At 43.2% G+C, this 24,216-nt stretch overlaps 1 protein-coding gene across 2 annotated transcripts in view; it reads left to right on the top strand.

Annotated features, from left to right (window-relative positions):
- The window catches only part of USP45 (ubiquitin specific peptidase 45), a 286,672-nt gene that overhangs the window by 83,389 nt on the left and 179,067 nt on the right, over positions 1–24,216 (top strand). For both annotated transcript variants that reach the window (XR_013276728.1, XM_077487200.1), the window contains exon 6: positions 16,253–16,392. Coding sequence is in view for 1 of the 2 variants with exons in the window: in XM_077487200.1 (XP_077343326.1) it covers positions 16,253–16,392 (140 nt within the window). In the remaining variant the exon portion in view is untranslated. The remainder of the gene's footprint in view (positions 1–16,252; positions 16,393–24,216) is intronic.

Genomic DNA, 24,216 nt, shown 5'->3' on the forward strand with positions numbered 1-24,216 from the left:
AAATGAATCACTCTTAAACTTTCATAAAGGTATTTTGTGAAGCATTGTCATGAACCCATTTACTACAGTAACCTTTGTAGAAAAATGAAAAGGCAAGTAAAAGCCTTTCTCTTTTTCATGGATTCACACATCAGGCAAAACAAATGGGATGTTGGTACTTGTGTGAAGCTGCCATTTAACCACGAAGTGAAATGCGTTTATTGAATTTCCCCTGCAGACATGGTCCGCTGTGGCAGTGCTGTCCATATTTGGTGGCCAGGCAAGGAGAGCCAGGTGGTGCTGCAAAGCATAGCACAGTCAAGCGTGCTCACATCTAAGTTTGACATTTGTCATCCTGTACTGCTGCAGGGAAGAGAAAAATCTGCTTTTCCATATGCTTCACATTTCATTTTGCCCGCAGTTTTGTCCAGATGGCTCCTGAACATTGTTTCCTTTAAGATACACTCCCAGATGTTTGTAAATGCCAATGGAGATAAGGCAACAACTGTGTTACACCGATACTCAGAATTATTTACACACATTTATCCATTTATCTCTCTCTTAAGTTATCTGTATATAGTAGTTAAATGTCTTTTATTAATTTATTTTGGCCCACTGTTTTTTAATTGTGCCACATGTTATGCTTTAGACTTATGAGATGCATACAATTGGCATTCAGAGGGATGTCCTGTCTTATATAATTTTAGGTAATGTGTGTTTTGTCAAGCAAATACAAAATCTTTGCTTAGGTGCTTGTTTCCCTATATTGTACAATGTAAATGATTAGGTGTATTTAAATTATAATGTTTAAATATTTAATAACTGAAAGCATGTTCAACACTGGGGTAACAAACATGCCAGGTCGCCAATCCAAAATCGGTTTTGGCAGAACTACCGTATGTCCCCTTCAGCCTCTGAAAACAACCTCCTACTAATGATAGAATAGAAAAATAATTATATCCCATATTCAAATGGCAAACAAAACTGCTCTGTATTATGGGAAAGTCACACAATTTTAAGGAGGCCCAGAGTTCTGACATCTTGAAGGCTGCAGGGTTTTTCAGTAAATCTTAAATCTGTAGAGGATTTGGGAAGTAGAAGTAGCAGCCGTGATCTGTGAGGTGACTCAAGAGCTTCTTGCACAAAATATCTCATCCCGTTGCATGGACTCTGCAATAAAAAAAAAAAAAGGGCATGGTAAGCAGAGAGTCCTCTCCTTCCTTTTTTTTTTTTCTTTTTTAGATGTGAACCTGACCTGAACTGATCCCTATGGAACCCCCTTGGATCCTAGGACCAGGCTGTACATGGGACCTTGACTACTGCCCAAGTCAATATGAAGCACTGCCCCTCATGTTGTCAAACCTTGCCCCTTGTCATTGATGTTTTGCATGCCAAGACTTTAGCGACCAGCAGTGGCTCTGACATTTGAACTTACTGGTAGCACTATTCATAGGGAATATAAAGGATCTTTTTTTGCCTTTCACTGAATTCTCCAGCTCTTGTCGCACAAGCACTTTGCTTCACTCATATCATAAAGAGTGGGACATCAGCATGCTGACGCTTGCTAAAGTGGGCAGGAACTGCTGTTGTACTCCTAGGCTGATCAGCCCACTATAAGTGTGGTTTTTTTTGAGTGACGGGCCAAGAGACCTGTGGTCTGCCCTGCCCATCGTAACCTCACACTGTGGTTAACTGCTCCAGAGTCTACTGATCTGTCACTCCTATCAATGCCTGTGATTGGCAGGCTATGTAAATGAATTTCCTGTACTACTGTAAGGCCCCTTTCACACTGGGGCGTCGGCGCCATCACCGTTTTTGCGGGGGTTTTCGCTATCGGCCGAAAAAATGGTTAAAACGACCCACAAAGCAATGCTTTGCCGGCGATTCAGCAGTGGTACCCATTCAGCTCAATGGGCAGGAGTGGTTTAGGAGCTCCTTCACCGCTCGAAAGATGCTGCTAGCATGGCTTTTTTTAGTGTTTTGCCAGCGCACCGTTCCAGTGTAAGAGACAGGAGAGGTTGTTTACAGGCACTATGCAGGCGCTATTTTTAGCGTAAAGCGTAAAGTGCCTCAGTGTGAAAGCCTGTAAAGCGCCTCAGTGTGAAAGGGGTCTTAGTGCCCCTCCTCGCAACCACGTGCAGTAAGGACTAGTAGGAGCAGATAAGGCACTTCATAATTAAAAAGTTAGAGTTGTATTCATATTTGTTAAGATTATTAAAAAAAAAAAAAAAATAATTGATCGACCCTTTTTGTTATCGTTCTATAATAGTTTGTTTTTCATATTGTTAGCTTCTAATAATTATGGTAAGCCTTACTGTATGTATTTTCTGGAAAACAGACACTTGAGGGGATATGATTTCAGTATACAAATACCATACTGGTGACCCCACAATAGGGATAAAACTTTTTTGCGGAAGGGAGTTTAAGAAGACACATGGCCACTCATTAAAATGAGGAAAAAAGAGGTTTAACCTTAAACTATGTAGAGGGTGCTTTACTGTAAGAGCGGCCAGGATGTGGAATTCCCTTCCACAGGCTGTGTTGTCAGTGGGAAGCATCGATCATTTCGAAAAACTATTTGATAAGCACCTGAACGACCACTAAATACAGGGATATACAATGTAATACTGACATATAATCACACACATAGGATGGACTTGTCTTTTTTTCAACCTCACCTACTATGTGACTATGTAACTATTCTGTTTTGTATAAATAAAAGTTTTATACAATATTCATTTTTAAGAGTGTGTTTTTTTGTTTTTTTTTACTAGGTTTTTAAGGGAGTGTGTGATGTATATAAGGTATGAAATTAAGTGTGTATACACGCTTTGTATTGAGTAGAAATATTTACATAGTAGGATGCCTGTCCACATCCCACTCAGTAATATTCCCATGGAATTATGAGATTTTTTTTTTTTTTCCAGCTATCCCAAAGTTCGGCTTTGAATAAAGGGGTTTGTCCTAGTGGAAGGTGGAGGCTGAGCTTAATCTTGACAAGTGCAGAAGTCAAGACCACATGTAGAGTTGGGAGTTGGATTCAAGTACTTTCTCACATATTGTTTTTACTTTAAAATTGTTTTAGGCAAGTTTAGTTTCACTTTGAAACTTACCTTGCAAGTGGCAAGAAAAGGCAATGTGCCCCAAAATAATAGTCACAACCAACCATTTTTAAGTGTATCTGGTTAATAAGAGCCACATCCTGGGAGAAGGTGACCAGTGTATTTGTATTACCGTATATACTCGAGTATAGGCCGACCCGAATATAAGCCGAGGCCCCCAATTTACCCCCAAAAAAACTGGCAAACTTATTGACTCGTGTATAAGCCGAGGGTAAGACATGCCTGTCCATCCCTGTGTGTGTGTCCGTCCATCCCTGTGTGTCCGTCCATCCCTGTGTGTCCGTCCATCCCTGTGTGTCCGTCCATCCATCCCTGTGTGTGTGTGTGTGTCCATCCATCCATCCATCCCTGTGTGTGTGTGTCTCCATCCCTGTGTGTGTGTGTCTCCATCCATCCATCCATCCCTGTGTGTGTGTGTCTCCATCCATCCATCCATCCCTGTGTGTGTGTGTATCCATCTGTGTGTGTGTGTGTGTGTGTGTGTGTGTGTGTGTGTGTGTGTGTGTGTGTGTGTGTGTGTCCAGCCTACCTGTGTCCTGAGCCTTTGTCCCGAGCCTCCGTCCCGTGCCGAGCCTCCTTGCCTCCGTGCCTCGCCGCCGTGCCTCGCCGCCATGCCATGCCTTGCCTCCGGTCCCGTCCCGTCCCGTCCCGTGCCGTGCCGTGCCGTCCTGTGCCTTGCCTCCGTCCCGTGCCCTCTTCGTTCGTCGGCGCCTCGGCGGCCATTGTCAAATTCAAAAGCTGCGCCGCCGCCTTCGCCTGTGATAGGCGGAACACTGAATTTCCCAGCAGCCTGTGTTCCGCCTATCACAGACGTCGTATCATCCTCGTCCGTAGTACGAGGATGATACGAAGTCCGTGATAGGCGGAACACAGGCTGCTGGGAAATTCAGTGTTCCGCCTATCACAGGCGAAGGGGGAGCCGGAGGCGCGGCTTTTGAATCAGAATGGCCGCTGTCTGTCTGCTCGACACGCTGATCGAGCGGGCAGACAGCGATGACTCGAGTATAAGCCGAGGGGGGCACTTTCAGCCTCAAAAAAGAGGCTGAAAATCTCGGCTTATACTCGAGTATATACGGTAGTTGCCTAGGGAATGCTTATTGCTTAATTGCAGCTTGATGTGAAACAGTGGAGCAGCAGGTAAAGTTAGACTTGTTGCTGGGTGGGGGAGAGGCTAGGCTTAGCATGTAAGAGACGCTGACTCCTGATGCTCCGCCGAACATCAGCTAAAGATTAACCAATCAGTATTATTGAAGGTATCTCTGGTGGTTTTTGCGCCGTATTATATCGTTTACTATTGAGCTATTAGCAGGGTCTGACAGCGGGCTGTTAGCGGGCAATCAACGGGATCAGTATTCGGCTATCAGAATGGTTACCAGTAGATGGGAAAGAGGCTTAAGGATGCCGGAGTTTGAGCAGGAAAAGACAATGGAGCGGGGAGAGACAACAGAGCAGAGAGCAATAGGACGGAACTGCAATAGTGGAGACTTGTAAAGCTGGAGAAGGGATAGACTCGGGCCCACATGACAGCATTGATGTATTCCCACCCTGTATGCTGATTGTGGAGAAGGATAAGCGCAGTGAAGCGGCAACTGCTAAGCTTGGGCGCTTTGCATGGAGCTCCATTAATGGATTAGTGGATGGGGGAAGGCAAGCAGAAGATTGTATGGCTATGGCTATGGCTATGGCTATGGCTATGGCTGTGGCTATGGCTATGGCTGAGAGAGGAGTGGATGCTCTGCACTAGGTGCTTCTGCCCCAGGTGATCTTTCCTAGCCTAGTCTATCTGCCTCAAAGGAGAAACCAACCCTTAAAGATGTGTTCTTGGCTATACAAAACTCAGGACAGGATTAGCAGGTAAGTATTGATATCTTATTTTTTCTTTAAAAAAAAAAAAAAAAAAATACCCTTTAGTATCACTTTAACAAATCATTGAGACTTTTGGCAACAACTTGGATAGTAAACAGGTCAACATCACTGCAAAAATAAAAAAGGAAGACCGTTCAATCAGCAAGAAATATACTGCTTTCAGATCAGTGGATGTTTCCAGAGGGGAGAGATGATAGGGAAATCTCAGGAAGAAATTAGACAATAAAAGAGTGTGCACTGTGCAGCCCCCAATGTGTTAGGCACACAGTACACACACACTGGAAAGGTGCAGCAGGTGGAGGATGTGCCACTTCTATACACTTACCCCGCACATATATCAAGCATGACAGGCTGATCTCTCACCTTCGGCGCACTCCTACCACCCCCCTCCTCTCCTCTCACCTCGTTTCCTGAAGCCACATCCCACGGATGTTAAGACAGCTGCAGTGATCTGTGTGTCACAGCTCCGTGTGGCTCTGCGTCTACCCATCGGGAGATGACAGGTGTCACTGTCCAGAGCTACAAATCCCGAGGAGGGGGAGAGACTGGGTGGGGCAGCACTCTGAGGCTACATTATCCAATGACGGGGGAACGGCACTAGGCGCAGCCAACCAAACTGCAGCTTGTCATTGCAGCGAAGACACTGCTCTGTGGGGGGAGGGGGAGGAGCCAGAATGTGATGCACAATCGGTTATGCTAGATACTGCATTGATGCTGAAGCGGGAAGGGCAGCATCGTGATGCATCGATGCGCCGATCATTTTCAACACCCCTAACTATAACTATGCTTTGCCATGCTGCCTAACCTGTGTAATAAAAATCTATGTACTTGCCTATTTTCGATCCAGTTTGGACACTTGTTCTCGCTGCTCTGTGTATGGGGGTGCTCAACAATGGCTGTGATGTCACCCATAGGCTCCCATGGCCCAGCCATTGTTGGCAACCCCCTCCTCTACTCTGCATCAGCCGTTTGCTGATACAGGGGAGCCTGATAGCTGCAGAATCACTAGTGGAGGGAATTCAAAATATTTTTTTTCCAATGCAGGATAGGTAGGAGGTGGAGGAGGGAACATTTTTAAGAATAGTTAATGTTAGTTTTTTCTTCCACTTTAGCACTAAAGATCCTCAATTTAACCTATGTTAACATACTGTACAATGCAATGGGCTTGGCTTTCTGCTTCCCACATGGCTTTTTTTTTCCTTCTGCTTCCCACGCTTTTTTACTCCGTGATCACTGATTTATAAAAAAAACACACCTTCTGACCTACACCATATGGAGCCATTTTTTTTTTTTTTGTAATTTTTTTTTTTGCTATTTTTTTTTTTTTTTTATACTTTGCTTGAAATATGAAAGGGGTGTATAGCACCGTTCAGGGGGTTGATTCAGATTCTTAATTGCTTGCTGGTTTTTGATGTCACATTTACACACTATATTTCAAATGTCTCTAGTTTTTCTATGCTTGCAAAGATTACACTAATTTAATTGTCTGTAAAACAGTTTCCACACCAGCAGAGACAATATGAAAAAATGATGTGTTCCCAATATCAGTGCACCTATCAACATATCCTGCAGATTCAGCTTTAACCTGGAAGATATGCATGCCTGGACAGTAGCATCTAATCAGCGTACTGGAAAATATTATGTGTGACTTGTCAGTCTCGTTTTATTCCTCTTTAATTAAATGTAGGTTTTCAGAACTTTAATTATGCATTCTTTCTGGTTCATGTAGGAGAAGCACAAGAACTCCCCATGGAGGAGTCTCCTTTCCTTAGCTTACGACTGCACTAGAACCTTTTGGCATAAACATTCCATTAACATAAATTGGTCCCTGCAATGTCCCCAGAACTCTTTAATGAGACTCGCTCTTTAACTCATTAGTGCAGATGTGAGCTCATATGTCAAGAATCTGCATTGCAGAATCACCATTCCTGGCGTTTATTAAGTCCATAACTCGTTTGCATTGACATGCTGTGTTAATCAATATTTTTTTAAAGTCTGAATATGTCACTAATGCTCATTTTAAGAACACTGATGGCGACAGCATGGAAGTTGCCAGTGGAATTTGAGGCTACAATCGAAATCTTAATTCTCTTGTTGTCTTAAGGCTATAAGTTAATGAGACTGCAACTTCAAATGCCCTCATTTAAAAAATATATATATGTATGTGGATTCATTTATTGTATTAACAATACTAGCTGTACCACACTGGTTGCTTTCCTATATTTCATGTAGGTTTTTGAACTCATTGTGCACATGCATCAAATATATCAGACATTTCAGGGAGGAAAACAGGATTTGCTCTTTATAATTTTTCTAGCTTTTCAGGATTCTAACTTATCTTCTTAGGTATCGTTATGGAGCTCATATAAAACATCTGCAGTTTGTTTTTGGTGTTTGGTCAGTGCTTTACCAACACATAAACATCAAGGACAACAGCTATTGGCAGGGGATGGGGAAGTGGGATGCACACGTTTTTTAGGTACTGTATATTGGAAAAAGTTTGAAGTAGATGGAGCTCTTACTGGCGTTTTTTATTTGCTGCTGGCTGTTTCGGAGCCGGGTGCAGGGCAAAGCATAGGATTTAAATGGTAACTGAAGTCACCAACCCCCTCACCAACACTCCCTCATCTAATGCAAATGTAAGAGTTTATTGTACTATATAGTGCAAGTGTTTGTTTGGCTGGGGTGGTTATATAACATAATTTATTTTGTAGCAGTTACTAGTACAGCAACTATTCTGGAATTTTCTTTTAACTAAAACATTCTCCAAAATATATATCCATGCTTGTAAGAATGTAACCAAAAGGTATATCAGGGAATTGTCTCACTACAGTGAGCTTTTATACATTTTTTTTTTTTTGTAAAACAAAGTTTCATTATAAAGAAATCCTGTCATGAGAGCAATATGTATTTTAGTGAACCAAATACGGATCAATAGTCCCACACAAACTGTCATACTATATATTTCATAATAATGACATAATTCACTACCCATTACAAACTTGTACTTTTGTTCCAATAATAATAAAATCTAAGTGCTCAAAAACTTCCCATAAACCAAAAACCATAATTATGCTTACATCAGAGTGTAACTTTTAAATCTTCATTTAACCCCCATTGGCATTAAGCAGTCAATGTTGTATATCCAAAATGTCTTGCATGCTCATAACTGTGCCTCTTTCCAAAATATGTATCTGGAGATAAAGCTTCAATTCTGAAGACTTTGCTTTCCCCATGGACCTTCCCCATGTATCTCATTAAATGTCTAGGTATTACCGTACTTTACTGTATAGTTTTACTATCGCGACTCAATACCTTTCTCTTCCTGTGCCACATTACTTAAGACACCACTATTCTTTACACTGCATCCAAAATTACCCTTTTGATTGAGGAAATTAAAAAATTTTCTATGGGCTTCTTTTTGTGATCTCATACTAATGATCTAGAGCTGGTAGTAGGGGCTCTAAGCCATTCACCATGATCATTTATTTACAAAGCTACCCTGTATCTCCATTACTTTCTCTATGAGGAGAACAAGATTTATTATATCTTTGTCCTCAGAGACAGAGGAGTAATGGATACACGTGAGGAATTTCATTCAAAACAATAATAAGTGGTAATTAAAAAAAAAAAAAGGTCAAAGTAGTAAAAAAATTTGATAAATATGTAGATCGGGGTCTAAACTAGGTTAATGCTAATATATGCATCAGTGTGTTTTGGGTAGGATAACAGTAGGTAAATTGGTAAAAGGTTTTACATTTATTGCCATGGAAGTATGAAGGTGTAGCAAGGTTGTGATTGTGTGTCATTAGTGTTTGCATTCTTGTCAGCGTCAGTGTTACACCCCTTTCACACTGGGTCGTTTTGCAGGCGCTATTGAGCTAAAAATAGCACCTGCAAACTGACCTGAAACAGCCGCTGCTGTCTCTCCAGTGTGAAAACCCAGAGGGCTTTCACACTGGAGCTGTGCGCTAGCAGGACAGTAAAAAAAAGTACTGCTGGCAGTATCTTTGGAGCGGTGAAATCAATGGGGTAGCACGGCTATACCGCAGGCAAAGTGCTGCTTTGCTGTGATTTTAACCCATTCACTGCTGCTAAAGCTACGGTAAAGTGGCACCGTTTTACCGCTGACGATGCTCCCGCCCCAGTGTGAAAGGGGCCTAAATATCTATTTAGGTAGGATAATAAAAAATAAAATATTTATTACCGTGGTAGTGTGTGAAGCATGCATGAATTGTCAGTTTATTTTCTGTTTTTATGAGTTTCAGTATTTTAGATTTAAGAGGTTTTGTATTTATCATGGTTGAGTGCAGTGTGTAGAGCAGTTTTACACAACAAAGTGTAATGCATGTATGATACCTGATTATTAGACTTGGATTGCATTTCCCTCTCTGAAAGCAAAATGCCTATTTTTTCTGGGTGTTACCACAGGTACAGAAAGTAATGCACACATATACTGAATTCCCATGTATATCAGGAGTAAAAGTACATTTTTTGTTGGGGTTTTATGGTAATGGCAAGAAAAATACAGTTAAGCAGTGTCAAAGCTATGTACAGTTTTACTAATATATACCAAATTTGCAAAACTGGATTCAGGTTTGTTTTACTTTTTGTCATTAAGTGGTTAATCATGCTGTTAAAGTTAGCTTGCACCTTGTACAGTGTAGGATTTCATGTGATCTGTGCACAGTCTTGCCACAAAGAGTTAATCCAGCCCTGAGCAATCCTCCTATCTTTTTTCATTAAGATAAAAATGGACACACAGAGAAATAGGAGTCAGTTCTTCCCCATTGCTGTGAGTGACGGGCTATATACATATCTCATAGTTTCATAGTGCAGGAGCCTGAGACATTCTGTGTTCTTCAGATCCCCTCCTCCTTTCTTCTCCAGCTCTCCCAGGATTGGCTGCTCCACACCTCAGTATGATTGGACATGCTGAAGTCATGTGGTGACTTTTCTGTGTTTTGATTGGATGTTAGTGATCGTAGCAGAAGTTCAGTGTAAAAAATACACAGGAGAAAATTCTTGTTGACAAGGGGAGTGTAGAGGTGGGCGGGGAGTGTACTGACATCACGACTCCACCCACTGAGCTCCAGACAACTGACCCACCCGCACAATCTGCAGTTTTTCGGGTCTCATAATAGACAGAGGAGAGACATTTGACAGGTAAGGATACATGCAGGATGCATGTATATCTTTATAGATTACCACTATGGCAGTAGTTTGGAAAGGATGAGAGTGGGTTTACATCCACTTTAAAGTGTTTGCAATTGCAAAAATTAAATGTATTCTATCTGTCTCTATGTATTTCAACTGTGCTTTCATAATATATTGATACATCTATTTATTCTTCTGGATTACCTTGTTGATCCTTCCAGTTCCCCATCTCCATGTTGAAAGCTGACCAAGCTAGCGAATTCATGCAGACTGCGCAAGTGCACAATCTGCCTGCATCTTCAGTGGTCTGTGTGGCCACACACCCCTTGCCCATCCCCCTGCTGTTGATTGACACCGGTTTCCGGAGACTGCTTTGATATGAATGGCTGCAAGTTCTCTGGGGGAAGTGACGTAACTCTTAGGCCGCGTACACACGGGCGGACTGTTCGTCCAACTTTGTCCGCTGAACAGTGTTTGGGCGGACAGTCCGCTCGTGTGTGGGCTTTCAGCGGACAGTTTCAGCGGACAGTTGGACGGACAAGGTTTTTCGGAAATTCCGTAAAACTGTCCGCTGAAACCTTGTTTCAGCGAACAGTCCGCTCGTGTGTAGGCTTGTTCGTCAAACAAAGTTGCGCGCATGCTCAGAAAGGATTTTCACGCCGAAAGCTATAATGCAGTGTATAGGACGTCGTATTTTTCGTCCCGTCGTACGTGCCGTTCACGTCATCGCGCACGGTTTCAGCAAACTGTTCGTCCGTCGTGTGTGGCCATGTCCGTCCATGCTAAGTTTGAGCGGACTGTTTGCCGAAACTGTTGGACGGACAAAGTTGGGCGAACAGTCCGCGCGTGTGTACGCGGCCTTAGTGCTCCATCTTTTTGGAAACGTTTGTTTGGCATCATACTTCACTTCCGGTTGTGATGTACAAGCCTCCTAATTTGGAAACGCCCACCTGCAGGTCCGTAATTTTCAAAGCAAGGGAACGTCATCACGTGGCCTGCACATTAACCCCATCCGGACCGCCCACCGCATATATGTCACAGTCCTGCTAAAAATCACTGATTACCGCCATTACTAGTAAAAATAAACAAACAAAAAAGTCCCTATGTACATCCCGTAGTTTGTAGACGCTATAACTTTTGCGCAAACCAATCAATATACGTTTACTGGGACTTTTTTTTTTTTTTTTTTACCAAGAATATGTAGCAGAATACATATTGGCCTAAATTGATGAAGAAATTAGATTTTTTTTTTTTTTTTTATTGGGAAAGTTTTATAGCAGAAAGTAAAAAATATTTATTTTTATTCAAAATGGTCAATTTTTTTTTTTTATAGCGCAAAAAATAAAAACTTCAGAGGGGTCAAATAGCACCAAAAGAAAGCTCTATTTGTGGGGAAAAAAATACACCCTCTTTATTGGGGTACAGCATTGCACACCGTGCCGTATTGCAAAAAATGGCCTGTTTATGATGTGGGTAAACCCTTCCTGCAGCTGAAGTGGTTAAAGTGCTGATTACGGTAATTTTTTTTCACAATTGCATATATGGATTGTGTGACAACACATTAAACTGTTAGGTACTAAACAATTTCCCATACAAACTCATCACTCTTCTTAATCTTGGCCTCATTTTGACCAGTCTTTTTATATATTTATCATAGGTATTCTGTATCTGATTCCTGTTGTGTCCTTTTGTAAACATTTTGTGTGTAACAGCCACTCCGGCACCCCCCTAATTACTTACCTGAGCCCCATCTCTCTCCAGCAATGCCCACGAATGTATAAGCCATCCTTGACACACTTCCTGATTGGCACAGCAGTGGCGCCATTGGCTACCATGGCTGTCAATCAAAGTCAGTCAGCCAATCAGGAGAGAAGGGGCTGGGTCAGGGTTCCATGTCTGAATGGACACACAGAGCTGTGACTCGGTGCCGGTGCCCCCATAGGAAGCTGCTGACTGTGGGGGCATTCAATAGGAGGGAGTGGCCAGGAGCAGCAAAGAGGGACCCAAGAAGAGGAGGAGCTAGGCTGCTTTGTGCAAAACCAACTGCACAGAGGAGGTAAATATAACATGTTTGGTATTTAAAAAAAAAAATAACACAAATCTTTACAATTACTTTAACTCCTTGGCTTAAAAGAGAAATTAGGGTAACACTCAGTGGTGTATGTGAAAAAAGGGTTTTTGTTTTATGGGTAGATTTGGTTTCTAGTTTAGATTATTTTCTCATTTGATATGCCAAACCTTGTTTTGGGTGATGGATGATGTCAGCACAATAGGTTTACTTTTAAATTTATGTATTTTTTTGTCTTAGATTTTTTCTGCTTTATATCATGTTCTGTGATATGTGGGGAAGTTCAGATCATCAGCCAGCCATGTTTGTAAAGCAAACAGTCTTTTATTTCCCACCCCTGATGTTCTGTACATTTCATATAAGGCTAACTTTAGATGGTATCTAGTTGCATTTTATGTATGTTTCTTTTAAATACAGTGCATCTGGAAAGTATTCACAGCGCTTTCCACATTTTGCGATGTTATAGCCTTATTCCAAAATGGATTAAATTCATTATTTTCTTCAATTCTACAAACAATACCCCATAATGACAACGTGAAAGAAGTTTGAAAAGTTAGCAAATTCATTAACCACTTGCTTACTGGGCACTTAAACCCCCCTCAGTCCCAGACCAATTTTCAGCTTTCAGCGCTGATGCACTTTAAATGACAATTGCGCGGGCATACAACACTGTACCCAAATGAAATTTTTATCATTTTTTTCCCACAAATAGAGCTTTCTTTTGGTGGTATTTAGTTACAGCTCGGAGTTTTATTTTTTGCTAAACAAAAAAAAAGATGCAAAAAAAAAAATCATGTTTTAATAGTTTGTTATAAAATTTTGCAAACGGGTCATTTTTCTCCTTCATTGAAGTGCGCTGATTAGGCGGCACTGATAGGCTGCACTGGTGGGCTGCATTGGTGGGCACTGATAGGCTGCATTGGTGGGCACTGATAGGCTGCACTGGTGGGCACTGATAGGCATAGTTAAGGCGGCACTAATAGGCACAGATAAGGCGGCACCGATGGGCACAGATAAGGCGGCACTGATGGGCAAAGATGGGCACAGATAGGGTGGCACGGATGGGTGGCACGGATGGGCACTGATAGGTACCACTGATAGATGGGACTGATGGGCACTGATAGGTGGCACTGATAGGTGGCTCTGATAGGTGGCACTGCTGGGCACTGATGGGTGGCACTGCTGGGCACTGGTAGATGACACCGATGGGCACGGATATGTGGCACTGGGGTGCAGCACCTTTGAGGCAGATTGTGGGCACTGTGGGTGGCACTATGGGCACTGCTGGGTGGCACTGCAGGGGGCAGGTGGGCACTGGCAGGGGGCAGGTGGGCGCTAGCAGGGCTGGCCGTGATCGGGACTGATGTCCCGATCACGGCCGCCGGTGATCGGCTTTTTTTTTTCGCCTCGCGCTGTGAGCGCGAGGAGGAATAATAGCCGATTACCGGCTCCGTTATATCACATGATCAGCTGTCATTGGCTGACAGCTGATCACGTGATAAGGGGTCGGGATCGACCCCTTGCACGGATCGGTAATCAGGCGAGTCTCATGGACTCGCCGATCACAGAGCGCGCCGCGCGCGCCCCTCAGGGGGCGCGCAGGCCGCTCATACATGGGACTACGTCTATTGACGTCGTCCCGGAAAAGGAGATCCGCGCTGTAGCCATCATCTGGCTATAGCGTGGATCTCAAGTGGTTAAAAATTAAAAACATCATAAGTATTCACAGCCTTTGCTTAATACTTTGTTGAAGAACCTTTTGGCACCACAGCCTTTAATTCTTTTGAGTATGATAGCTTGGCACACCTATTTTTGGTCAATTTCTCCCATTCTTCTTTGCAGGACCTCTCAAGCTCCATCAGGCTGGATGGGGAGCATCGGTGCACAGCTATTTTCAGATCTCTCAAGAGATGTTCAATTGGGTTCAAGTCTGTGCTCTGGCTGGACCACTCAGCGACATTCACAAAGTTGTCCCGTAGCCACACCTTTGTTAGCTGTGTGCTTAGGGTTGTTGTCCTGTTGAAAGATAAACCTTTGCCCCAGTCTGAAGCCCAGAGCGCTCATCCACAATGTCTTTGTACATTGCTGCATTTATCTTTCTCTCAATCCCGACTAGTCTCCCAGTTCCTGCCGCTGAAAAATATCCCCACAGCATGATGCTGCCACCACCATGCTTCAATGTAGGGTTGGTATTGGCCAGGTGATGAGCGGTGCCTGGTTTCCTGCAGAAATGATGCTTGCCATTCAGGCCAAAGTCTAAGACGATGAGAAAGCATTTTGTTTATGGTCTGAGAGTCCTTTGGGTGCCTTTTGTAAAAACTTCAGGTAGGCTGTCATGTGCCTTTTACTGAGGAGAGGTTTCCGTCTCGCCACTCTACCATATAAGCCTGATTGGTGGAGTGCTGCAGAGATGGTTGTTCTTCTGGAAGGTTCTCCCCTCTCCACAGAGAAATGCTGGAGCTCTGTCAGAGTGACCATCGGTTTCTTGGTCACCTCCCTGACTAAGGCCCTTCTCCCCAGATTGCTCAGTTTGGCTGGGCGGCCTGCTGTAGGAAGAGTCCTAGTGGTTCTAAACTTCTTCTATTTAAGGATGATGGAGGCCACTGTGCTCATTGAGCACTTCAACGTTGCAGACATTTTTCTGTACACTTCCCCAGATCTGCCTTCATACAATCCTGTCTTGGAGGTCTACAGACAATTCATTGGACTTCCTGGCTTGGTTTGTGCTCTGACATGCATTGTTAACTGTGGGACCTTATATAGACGTGTGTGCCTTTCCAAATCATGTCCATTGAACTGAATTTACCACAGGTGGACTCCAAGTTGTAGAAATCTCTTTTAACCAAAGTTTTTATATTTTTGTATCTATAGTGCTGCCTTATACCAAAGCTTTTTTTTCTCGTCTTTGATCTTATCTTTATTTTAGGTTGATAACAACAATTTAAGTCTGAGAGTGTAAAATTACATACTTTGTAATCCCTTATCCCAAGGTTTCTAACTCCTTTCTTTCTTTATTTATGAACATAAGTTTTGTATGTTCTCTACAGGACTAAATGCAGGAAAAGCACTGATGTAAGGGGCTGATTTACTAAAACTGGAGTGCAAATTCTGGTGCAGCTCTGCACAGAAACCAATCCGCTTCCAGTTTTTTTTTTGTCAAAGCTGCATTGAACAAGCTGAAGTTAGAAGCTGGCTGGTTACCATGCACAGTTGCACCAGATTTTGCACTCTCTAGTTTTAGGGAAATCGACCCCAATATGTAACTTGCATGGCTTAGAATGTTCCTGATAATCATCTAAAATATTACATTTAGGATTCAATTTCTCTATATGCTTATCCAACAGAGTTGGAAACTGGTTATTTGTTCTCCACCTCTGCCAGTGCACAATGGGGAGGATATATCAAAACTAGAGCACACAGAATCTGGGGTAGCTGTGCATGGCAACCAATCTGTTTCTATCATCAGCATGTTCAGTTAGAGGTGTTCCAGCTCCCCATGAAAAAATTCAAAGTCAGCAGCTACAAATACTGTAGATGCTGACTTTCAATATTAATACACTTACTTGTCCAGGGTTCCAGTGATGTCGGCACCCCAGCTTATTTTCAGTTCAGATCTCAGGTGCTGCTGTCGCCATTCATGGTAAGGGAAACCGGCAAGGAAGCATTTCGGCTTCACAGCTGGTTCTCTATTGCGCATGTGTGAAGCGTGCTGCTCTTTCTAACTGGTCCGGCGGAAGAGAAAGGAGGAGGGGGCTGAACTTCCAAGGGATGGCGCCGTGACATAGTCTCCTGGAAGTGAGAAAGGGTACCTGTCAAAAACGGTTATCCGTTCCCCCCTCCCCCTTGAAAGGTGCCAAATGTGGCACCAGAAGGGGGGGGGAGCACAAAAGCAGAAGTTCCACTTTAAATGTGAAAATTAAAGATGGGTGCTGATTGGTTGCCATGAACAGCTGCCCCAGTCTTCACAAATTACCCTTAATGTTTTTCCTGATGTAATTTATTTTCATATTGAAGCAGGATGTCTTTAGTACTTTTAAAAATAATTCATTTTTATTTCCAGGGTGTTCATTAAAGGTAATTTGCCTTCGCGAACAAAGTAGTGAAAAGGTTAAGAAGAGTACCCCCCTGAATAGCACATCAGTCCCTGTGAAAGGCATAATAAATCTGGGAAACACCTGTTTCTTCAATGCAATCATGCAGGTAGGTTGTTCTGCATTTATCACTTGAAAGTGTCTGCATAAAGAATAATGTTTATAAAGCAATCTCCTTTTATTTAAAGTCATTACCAATACTTATTTTTAGCCTGTCCAGAGCTCCTTAAACCGAAGTCAGCTAGTGCTGCTTCTAGGGGGAGGGTAAGTGGCCATATACATTTATTTTTATTTTTTATAAAGTTATTTCTTACATAACAGCTTTCGGGAATTTAATGTCAGTATAAATCTTTCTTATGGAGACTACCATTGTCTGACAAAAAAGCATACTAATTGAGGGGGATGTGAAGCATCTGTCATGCTGCGTAGGAGGTGAGTGACCGCCCCCCTTGGGAGAAGTAGAATGTAAGTTTGTTCATGAGGAGTCCTGAGGAGCGATATCAGTTATCAAAGTTTGGGGGTTTCATTACCAAAATACTCCCTCTTCGGAGTGTTTGTAGGGAGCACGCCTATCCTTAGTGTTGTCACTGTGTCCAAAAGACGTGCTAGCGGGCCTCTTACATTATATTTGTTCCAAGGGGGAGGGTCACTCACCTCATATGCAGCATCATTACTTTCAACTGTTATAGGCTACTGAAGGATAACCTACCCTTATTCGGCGTGTAGTTAACATATCTATACCTTTTTACTTGGGCTGGAACACTGCTGCTTTCCCAGTGTGTCCCTATATCTACCTATTGAAAAACCTGAGGTAGCCCTCCCACTCTCCCTCCACCTGAGGTAGCCCTCCCACCCTCCCTCCACCTGAGGTAGCCCTCCCACCCTCCCTCCACCTGATCTACACCTCCTACCCTCCCTCCACCTGATCTACCCCTCCCACCCTCCCTCCACCTGATCTACCCCTCCCACCCTCCCTCCACCTGATCTACCCCTCCCACCCTCCCTCCACCTGATCTACCCCTCCCACCCTCCCTCCACCTGATCTACCCCTCCCACCCTCCCTCCACCTGATCTACCCCTCCCACCCTCCCTCCACCTGATCTACCCCTCCCACCCTCCCTCCACCTGATCTACCCCTCCCACCCTCCCTCCACCTGATCTACCCTTCCCACCCTCCCTCCACCTGATCTACCATTGTTTTTTACTTGCATCATATGTTTACTCTTCAGCTCCTGAAGAAGCGTATACTATGCAAAACATGTTGAGCAATGAACCACTTGTATAGCAGAATATCACCACCCCTTAAGTAGCCACCATTTTGGACACCTGACAAACATGAGATTATGATCACACATTGTATGTCTTTTGCTTTGTACCTTCTTGGAGGCTCCCTACCTATATATTAAGGGTTAATGGTGATATTAGCTCTATCTTTTTGTATTCTAAATATGATATGCACATAGATACCTTTTTTATATCTATTTTTAAAACGTTTTTCAATAAATATATGTTTTTAATGAAATATATATTCGTAGTATGGTGCCAATAAAGTCAAAAAAATGTTTTCTCTATTTCTAAATGTATTCCGATATTCAGGGACGTGCCACAGCAAATCTGCATATGTTCTTAGTACCACTCTGTGCTGACATAAATTTCCTTATTTGCTTATTTTCACATCCTACTCCATGAGTACCCCACAGGGGAATACTCTCACGCATAGCACTAACAGAAACCAGGTGAAAAAGAGCCACAGCAAAAGCTCAGGCAAAAATTCATCAAAGTGCAGACTCTACCCATGCTTCCATATCCAGGCCCAAGTTCAGCTTTTCCTTTTAGGGTAAGACACTCCTGAAGCCAACCACAATTTCCCCATTCTGGAGAGTTCTGGGGCTCATGATGGCCTCTTTTGAGGCTATCCCATTTGCCCAGTTACATTCCAGACCTCTTCAACAAAACATTCTGTTGGCATTGAACAAGCACGTTCCTTCTCTCAATCTGTCCAGCCAGGCTAGGAACCACCCAGCCTAGTGGATTTTCAACCTAAACCTGACAATGAGGAAGTCATTTCTACCATATCACGTTTAAAATAATAATGACAGATGCCAATCTTTTGGGTTGGGAAGGTTCCCTAACAATCCAAGGAACATGATCACCAGACCTTCCCATAAATATTCTGGAACTCTTTCAATATCCTTATCTTTTGTGCTAGCTTTGTGAACAACGCTGCCAGCAGACAGGTCTTATGCTCAAAGGAAAACTGAAAAAAATTAAATACATTAAAACTACACCTGAAGATAACCTAATGTTGATAGTATATATTTTTTTCTGTATTGTTTTGTTCTTTAGTTTTAAATTATAGTGATTTATTCCAGTACTTTTGCAGTTTTAACTCCTTTTAATGACAGCGGTGCCTGATGGTCAGTAGTATGTACACTGGTGTGCATGTTGAGTTAAGTTACCTTTTCCGTGTTTTTGGTAAATAAGTAGGCAGAGGGCGGTCAAGCGAGGGAGCAGCTCTGGTCCCGGTATAGATGACCCCAGAGATCTCATACAGACCACTCCAGAGGGATCACGCTGTGGCCTGTACAGTCCCCCCTTATTCTGACCTAGTATCATGAACCTGCTACCCTCCCCCTCCCTATTTTTGCTAAAAAAGTTCATGCTGTGCCTTCCCTGTGATTAGATCGAAAAATATATTGCTGACTTTGGGTGGTGATTCCCAGCCAGGAAGAATCTCGCTAAGTCAGAACTAAGAACACGAAGATTAACCCAACTGTGCCATTCAGACATACATCTGAAGGGGCATCTTGGTACAGTAACGGGAAATAAGAAAGACAGAAAGAAAGAAGGAGAGGCCAGTCATCCAGTTTTGTCTGCTTGAAGAATTTTATGACCCGGATAGCGGGGAACTTTAATATATGATGCCCAGGGTTCCCAAATTGCCTCAAACTTATGTACCTTGTCTAAAAGTTTTGCTGCAATTTGTTCTTGTGTCATCATCCATCATCATCCAAGAGATCTTATGTTTTTTGATCAGCATTGATACCTTGGGTTTTTTCCATGCCCCTGCCACAGTAATATTTGCTCCCAGATGCATAAAAAAATATCAGTGTTTGGGTATGTTTGGGAGTGTTGTCTATTCTGTGGTTCAAAAGTGTGATTTTTGGGGTTCTGAGGGATTGCGATTCCAGTGACCTTCCTTACTGGATGGAAGAACCTATTCTAGAAGCCTCTAATGTGTCAACAGGTCCACCAGATATGGTGCATAGTACCCATCTGTTTACAGTCCCTGAAGCACAAGGGAGAGGCGTCTGGGTAAATTCTCACCAATCTAGAGGAACATGTTAACATTCTCACTAGATGGTACTATCGGCTTCAATTAGACCAGTATTTATGATACCTGTATTTGATTTTTGAAAAAAGAGAAACTATTTTCCTGGGTCCAGTTGTAATTCCAGATCAGATTCCCAAGATTGAGCATAGAGGGGTGTGCTGGTCTTGTTTGCCAAGGAGGCATACATGATCGAAATCCCACCTCTCTGATCCATGAGCTTGGAGCACCATTGTTCATAGGGTGTTGGTTTTGGGGGGTTAGGTTTGTCTATCCATAAGGCATGTAGAAAATGCTTGATCTGGGAGAATCTAAACTTCTCTGCATGTGGCATCTCAAGTTTGTTGTAGCAGTAACCCAGTGTGAGCGGGCCCACTGAAGTGAAGAAGTGGCCTATTCTGAGCAATCCCTTGTTTAACCACCACGTAAAGGCTAGAATGTTCATACCTGGCTTAAAGTTCTGGTTGTGAAAAAGGTGGGCTAGGGGTGTAGAGACCAGGGTGTTCTGTTTGTGGAGCACATCACAAAATGACAGAAATGTGAAAGAGTAGGAGCAGAGGAGGGGGTCTTTGTTTTGGGGGACACCGCATCAGGAAGTCTGTTGGGTGGAAAGGAACTACTTTCTCTCTATGGTTATCCAGTTTGGTTTGGGGCCCATTGAATACACAGTAAAAAAATTGGTCAATTGTGCCACCTGGTAATAACACCACAAGTTTGGGAGGCCTAACCCTCCCTGCGTTTTGAGTCGGAAGAGAATCCTCTTTCGAGAAGTGGTGTCTTTGTTTCCCCCAGACAAAGTTAATAATTTTCGATTGAAACATAGCGATAATCTTTTTGTTTATAGGAATGGGTAGTGAATGGAAAAGATAGAGTATACGAGGCATCAGTGTCATCTTTACCGCGTTGACCCTACCCAGATTTTTAACCATCAGAGGGTAATTTGTGGCGAATAGTTTGTCTATTTTGTTGGGGAATGTAATTCCCAGGTATGGTCATTAGCCATGGGGAAGGGATAGTAATGTTTTAGTTAATCCGGTTTTGAGGAACTGAGATATTTAGTGCAATTGATTTGGATACGTTGACATTCAGGCCCAAGACGGCTCCAAAATCTGTAAGTATTCATAATATATTGGGGGTGGAGAATAACGGGGATGTGACAAAAAGCAGCATATCGTCTGCGAATAAAGCAAATTTTTTATTCTTGGGAACGCAGGAGACCCCTTTTAATGTCTGCATTGGATCTGATAGCTATTGCTAGTGCTTCAATAAGGATTGTGAATATGCACCCCTGTCTAGTGCCTTTAAGAATGTTGAAACCTTTGGAGTAATGGCCCATTAGCTGAATTTGTGCACTTGGGGTGGACTAAAGAGAGTGAACAATTCCCATGAAATTAGGACCGAATCCCCACTGTTCCAAAATGTCAAAAAGGTATGGCCATGAGACAAAAGCCTTCTGTAAGTCAATAGAGACCAGAAAGCCTTCTTGTGGGGCCCCTCCATCCCATTGTGAGTGTAATAGTGAAATTAAACCTATGGCTCTTCTAACTTGGTCTGGGCCCTGTCTCCCTGGAATGAAGCCCACCTGGTCTTTGTGTGCTTGGCTATAAAGCTAGACATTCTGGCTGCCAGGATTTTAGTCATAATTTTAATCTCATTGTTTATAAGGGAGATTGGGCGGTAGTTGCCCACTTCGCTTCCATCTTTCCCCCGTTTGGGGATGACCGATATAAAGGCTGTATTTAAATCATTATCCATGGGAGTCCCTCCTTGTAGAGAATTGTAGATCCGTGCCATGTAGGGAGCTAGGGTAGGTTCAAATTTTTGTAATTATATCCCGAGAAGCCATACGGGCCTGGGGCTGAGCCTTGTTTAAGTGATTTTATAACCTCTAAAACCTCTTTGGTGAAAAGGGACTATCTAGGATTTCCCTATGCGTGTCCGTTAATTTGGGTAGTGATAAATCCTGAAGAAAGGAGTCTATTTTGTTAGTGGAAGGAGGGTTATTATCTGTGTAAAGTTTGGAGAAGAATTCTTAGTAGGACTTCAAGATGCGGACAGGATTTTGGGTAAGGTCCCCGGTAAAGTTCCGATCTTAGGAAAAGACAGTATTCGAGCCTTGGGGCTCAGTTTCGCTGCCAGTTTAGTTCCCATTACACGTCCATCTGAGGTATTTCTCCACTGCTGTGGTTAATGCTAGGTTGAGCTGTACTTGAGCCATCTCCAGTTTGAGTAAAGAGTCAGCTGTGGGGTTAAGTTTATGTGATTTACTTATTTCTAGGAAATCCCTAGTAAGTTTCTGAACTTCTGCATGGTGTTCATGTTTTATTTGAGAGGACAGTTAAATCAACTTACCTCTCAGTACCGTCTTGTGTGCTGCCCAAAGTATCGATGGGGCAGTTGCACCATCGTCATTATCAAGTAAGAAGTCCTGTAAGGATTTCTCGATAATAGTACAATGGACTGGATTTCTCAATAATGATTCGTTAAGATGCCATTTATAGGGTCTCTCTGCTCCTATGTGACATTTTATGGATAGGGACATAAGAGTAGTCTGATAGTGGTGTGTCTCTGATCTTTGAGGTTACGGTTAGTGGAATGGCTGAGGCTGGTAAAAAATAAAATGTGGTCTATCCTGGCATAGGTCTGGTGCGGGGCTGAAGAGGTGTAGTCTTAGGCGTGGGGGTTCAGTTCCCTCCATATATCTACTAGGCTTAGGGTGTTTAGCAATTGTGCTATTTTTGGCTCTGTCTGGGTGGGCATTTATCTGTTGATGACCTCCCTGGACTTGTCCAGGGATAGGTCAAATGGTAGATTCGAGTCTACCCCCATAATGACAGTTGCTTTTAAAATGTAAATTTAGTCAGCAAAGATTTAAAAAAAAAAACATTCCCTGACCCTTGTTAGGGGCATAATAAGTGACAAATGTGTAAGCCCTCAATCAGAAGAAAGCGGCCCCCTGGGTCTCTGATAACCTTTGATAATGTGAAGTTGAGTTGTTTTTTTTTTTTTTTTTAAAGTGCACTAAATTGTGAGGTATCTTACCCAAAGAGGAAAGATGTCTTGGTGGAGTGTCATGCTCACACATTCCCTGGTAACCTGAGCTTTTGATTCAGATATGGGTAGACCCTTGTATGATCTTAAGTAAGTTGAGAGCTGGATGATTGGGAGAGAGGAGAGGAGAGAAAAGTAAAGGGAGAGGAGAAGAAAAAGAAGTGTTGATTATTACATAAATGCATACATCTGTAAAGTGTACAAGTCAAGTGGGGAAGGGACCTGCCACTACCCCCCCCCCCCCCCCCGAACCCAGGAGAGAGAAATCTTCCCTCATCTCAGGTAAGTCGTGTTGTCTCTGTAAGGAATACTTTATTTCTTTATCATACATCATGGGACACAGAGCACCATATAGTAATCACTATGTGGTTATATAGGCACCTTCAGGTGATGAACACTGCTATACCCAATACAGGAAGTTCACTCCCTATATAACCTCTCCTCATTCCATGAGTACCTCCGTTTTTTCGCCAGTGTCTAGGGTGTTGGTCATGAGTGAAGATGTGCTTTGAAGAGCTCCCCTGGAGGGATCCCTGCTGGTTTTAAACAGCCTCCATAGACCAGATCCATCCAAAGTGCCACTGAGGCCAAGGGGGGATGGTACCTGAGCCTCGTATACAAAGCATGAAGTTTTGCCTGTAACGCCTCCTTGCAGGGCTGGACCCTAGGACTTTTTGGTCATGCTACATTACCTAAAGTTTTTCCTGAGGGGTGCTATACAGGTCCAAGGGAGAGGGACTCCTATAATAGGGACTCGGTCTTGCTAATGCAGCCCGCCGCGATGTGTGAAGTTTGGATCTGTCTGTTACAAGAAGCCTAGGAACTGTAAAAAGTCCACCTATGCTTTTTTTTTTTTTCTTCCATAAAGTAAAATGTCATGCCTAAAGTCTCCACTAGTGGGAGTAAATGCATACCTTTTAGTATGTTGTTTCTCAGTGACCTCCAAGTCCCAGCACATGTGTGGTCTCAGCAAGCCAGGGGGGATTCCTCATCCAGAACATGGCATGTTTGTTTTTTCCCCCTTGGGGAAGGGAGGTACAACAACAGTTTGTACCCCCCCCCCTCCACGGGGGTGCAGCTGCGGCTTTCATAGGTTTATTCCCTATTCCCCACAGAAGTCTTTCAAACTTCCCACCTCACCCCTCCTTTCCCTCCCCGCTCGTTCTGACGAGGAGCATGTTGAATGCCCTCCACACGCGCGGACTATGGCTAGAGTTAACCAGAGGGGGGGATGGGTTTATGGAGGGGACGTGGCCTAAAGGCATGGCTTAGGCGTGGCGCCGTGTGTGGAACATAAGTCCAGGAGTAGCACACAGCACAGGCACTGAGGACAACAGAGACAGATGCTTCACAGCTATACAGCTGGAGCCTGACACGCAGGAGAGCTGGGGGCACGTAAGGTTGCACAGGCATTTCCAATACAGAAAATAACATTTGCACACAGCACTAAAGCTGAACTTTTATTAGCACCATTTTCTTTTGCTAGACTATTTGCTCAGCGAGTTGTGCATTTTACTTAGTGCCTCTGCTTTTTATGATCAGCACTATGGC

Source organism: Lithobates pipiens, unplaced genomic scaffold (genome assembly GCF_037356315.1).
Source record: "Lithobates pipiens isolate NorthernLeopardFrog02 unplaced genomic scaffold, aLitPip1_a1.2 Scaffold_18, whole genome shotgun sequence".
Lineage (NCBI taxonomy): Eukaryota > Metazoa > Chordata > Amphibia > Anura > Ranidae > Lithobates > Lithobates pipiens.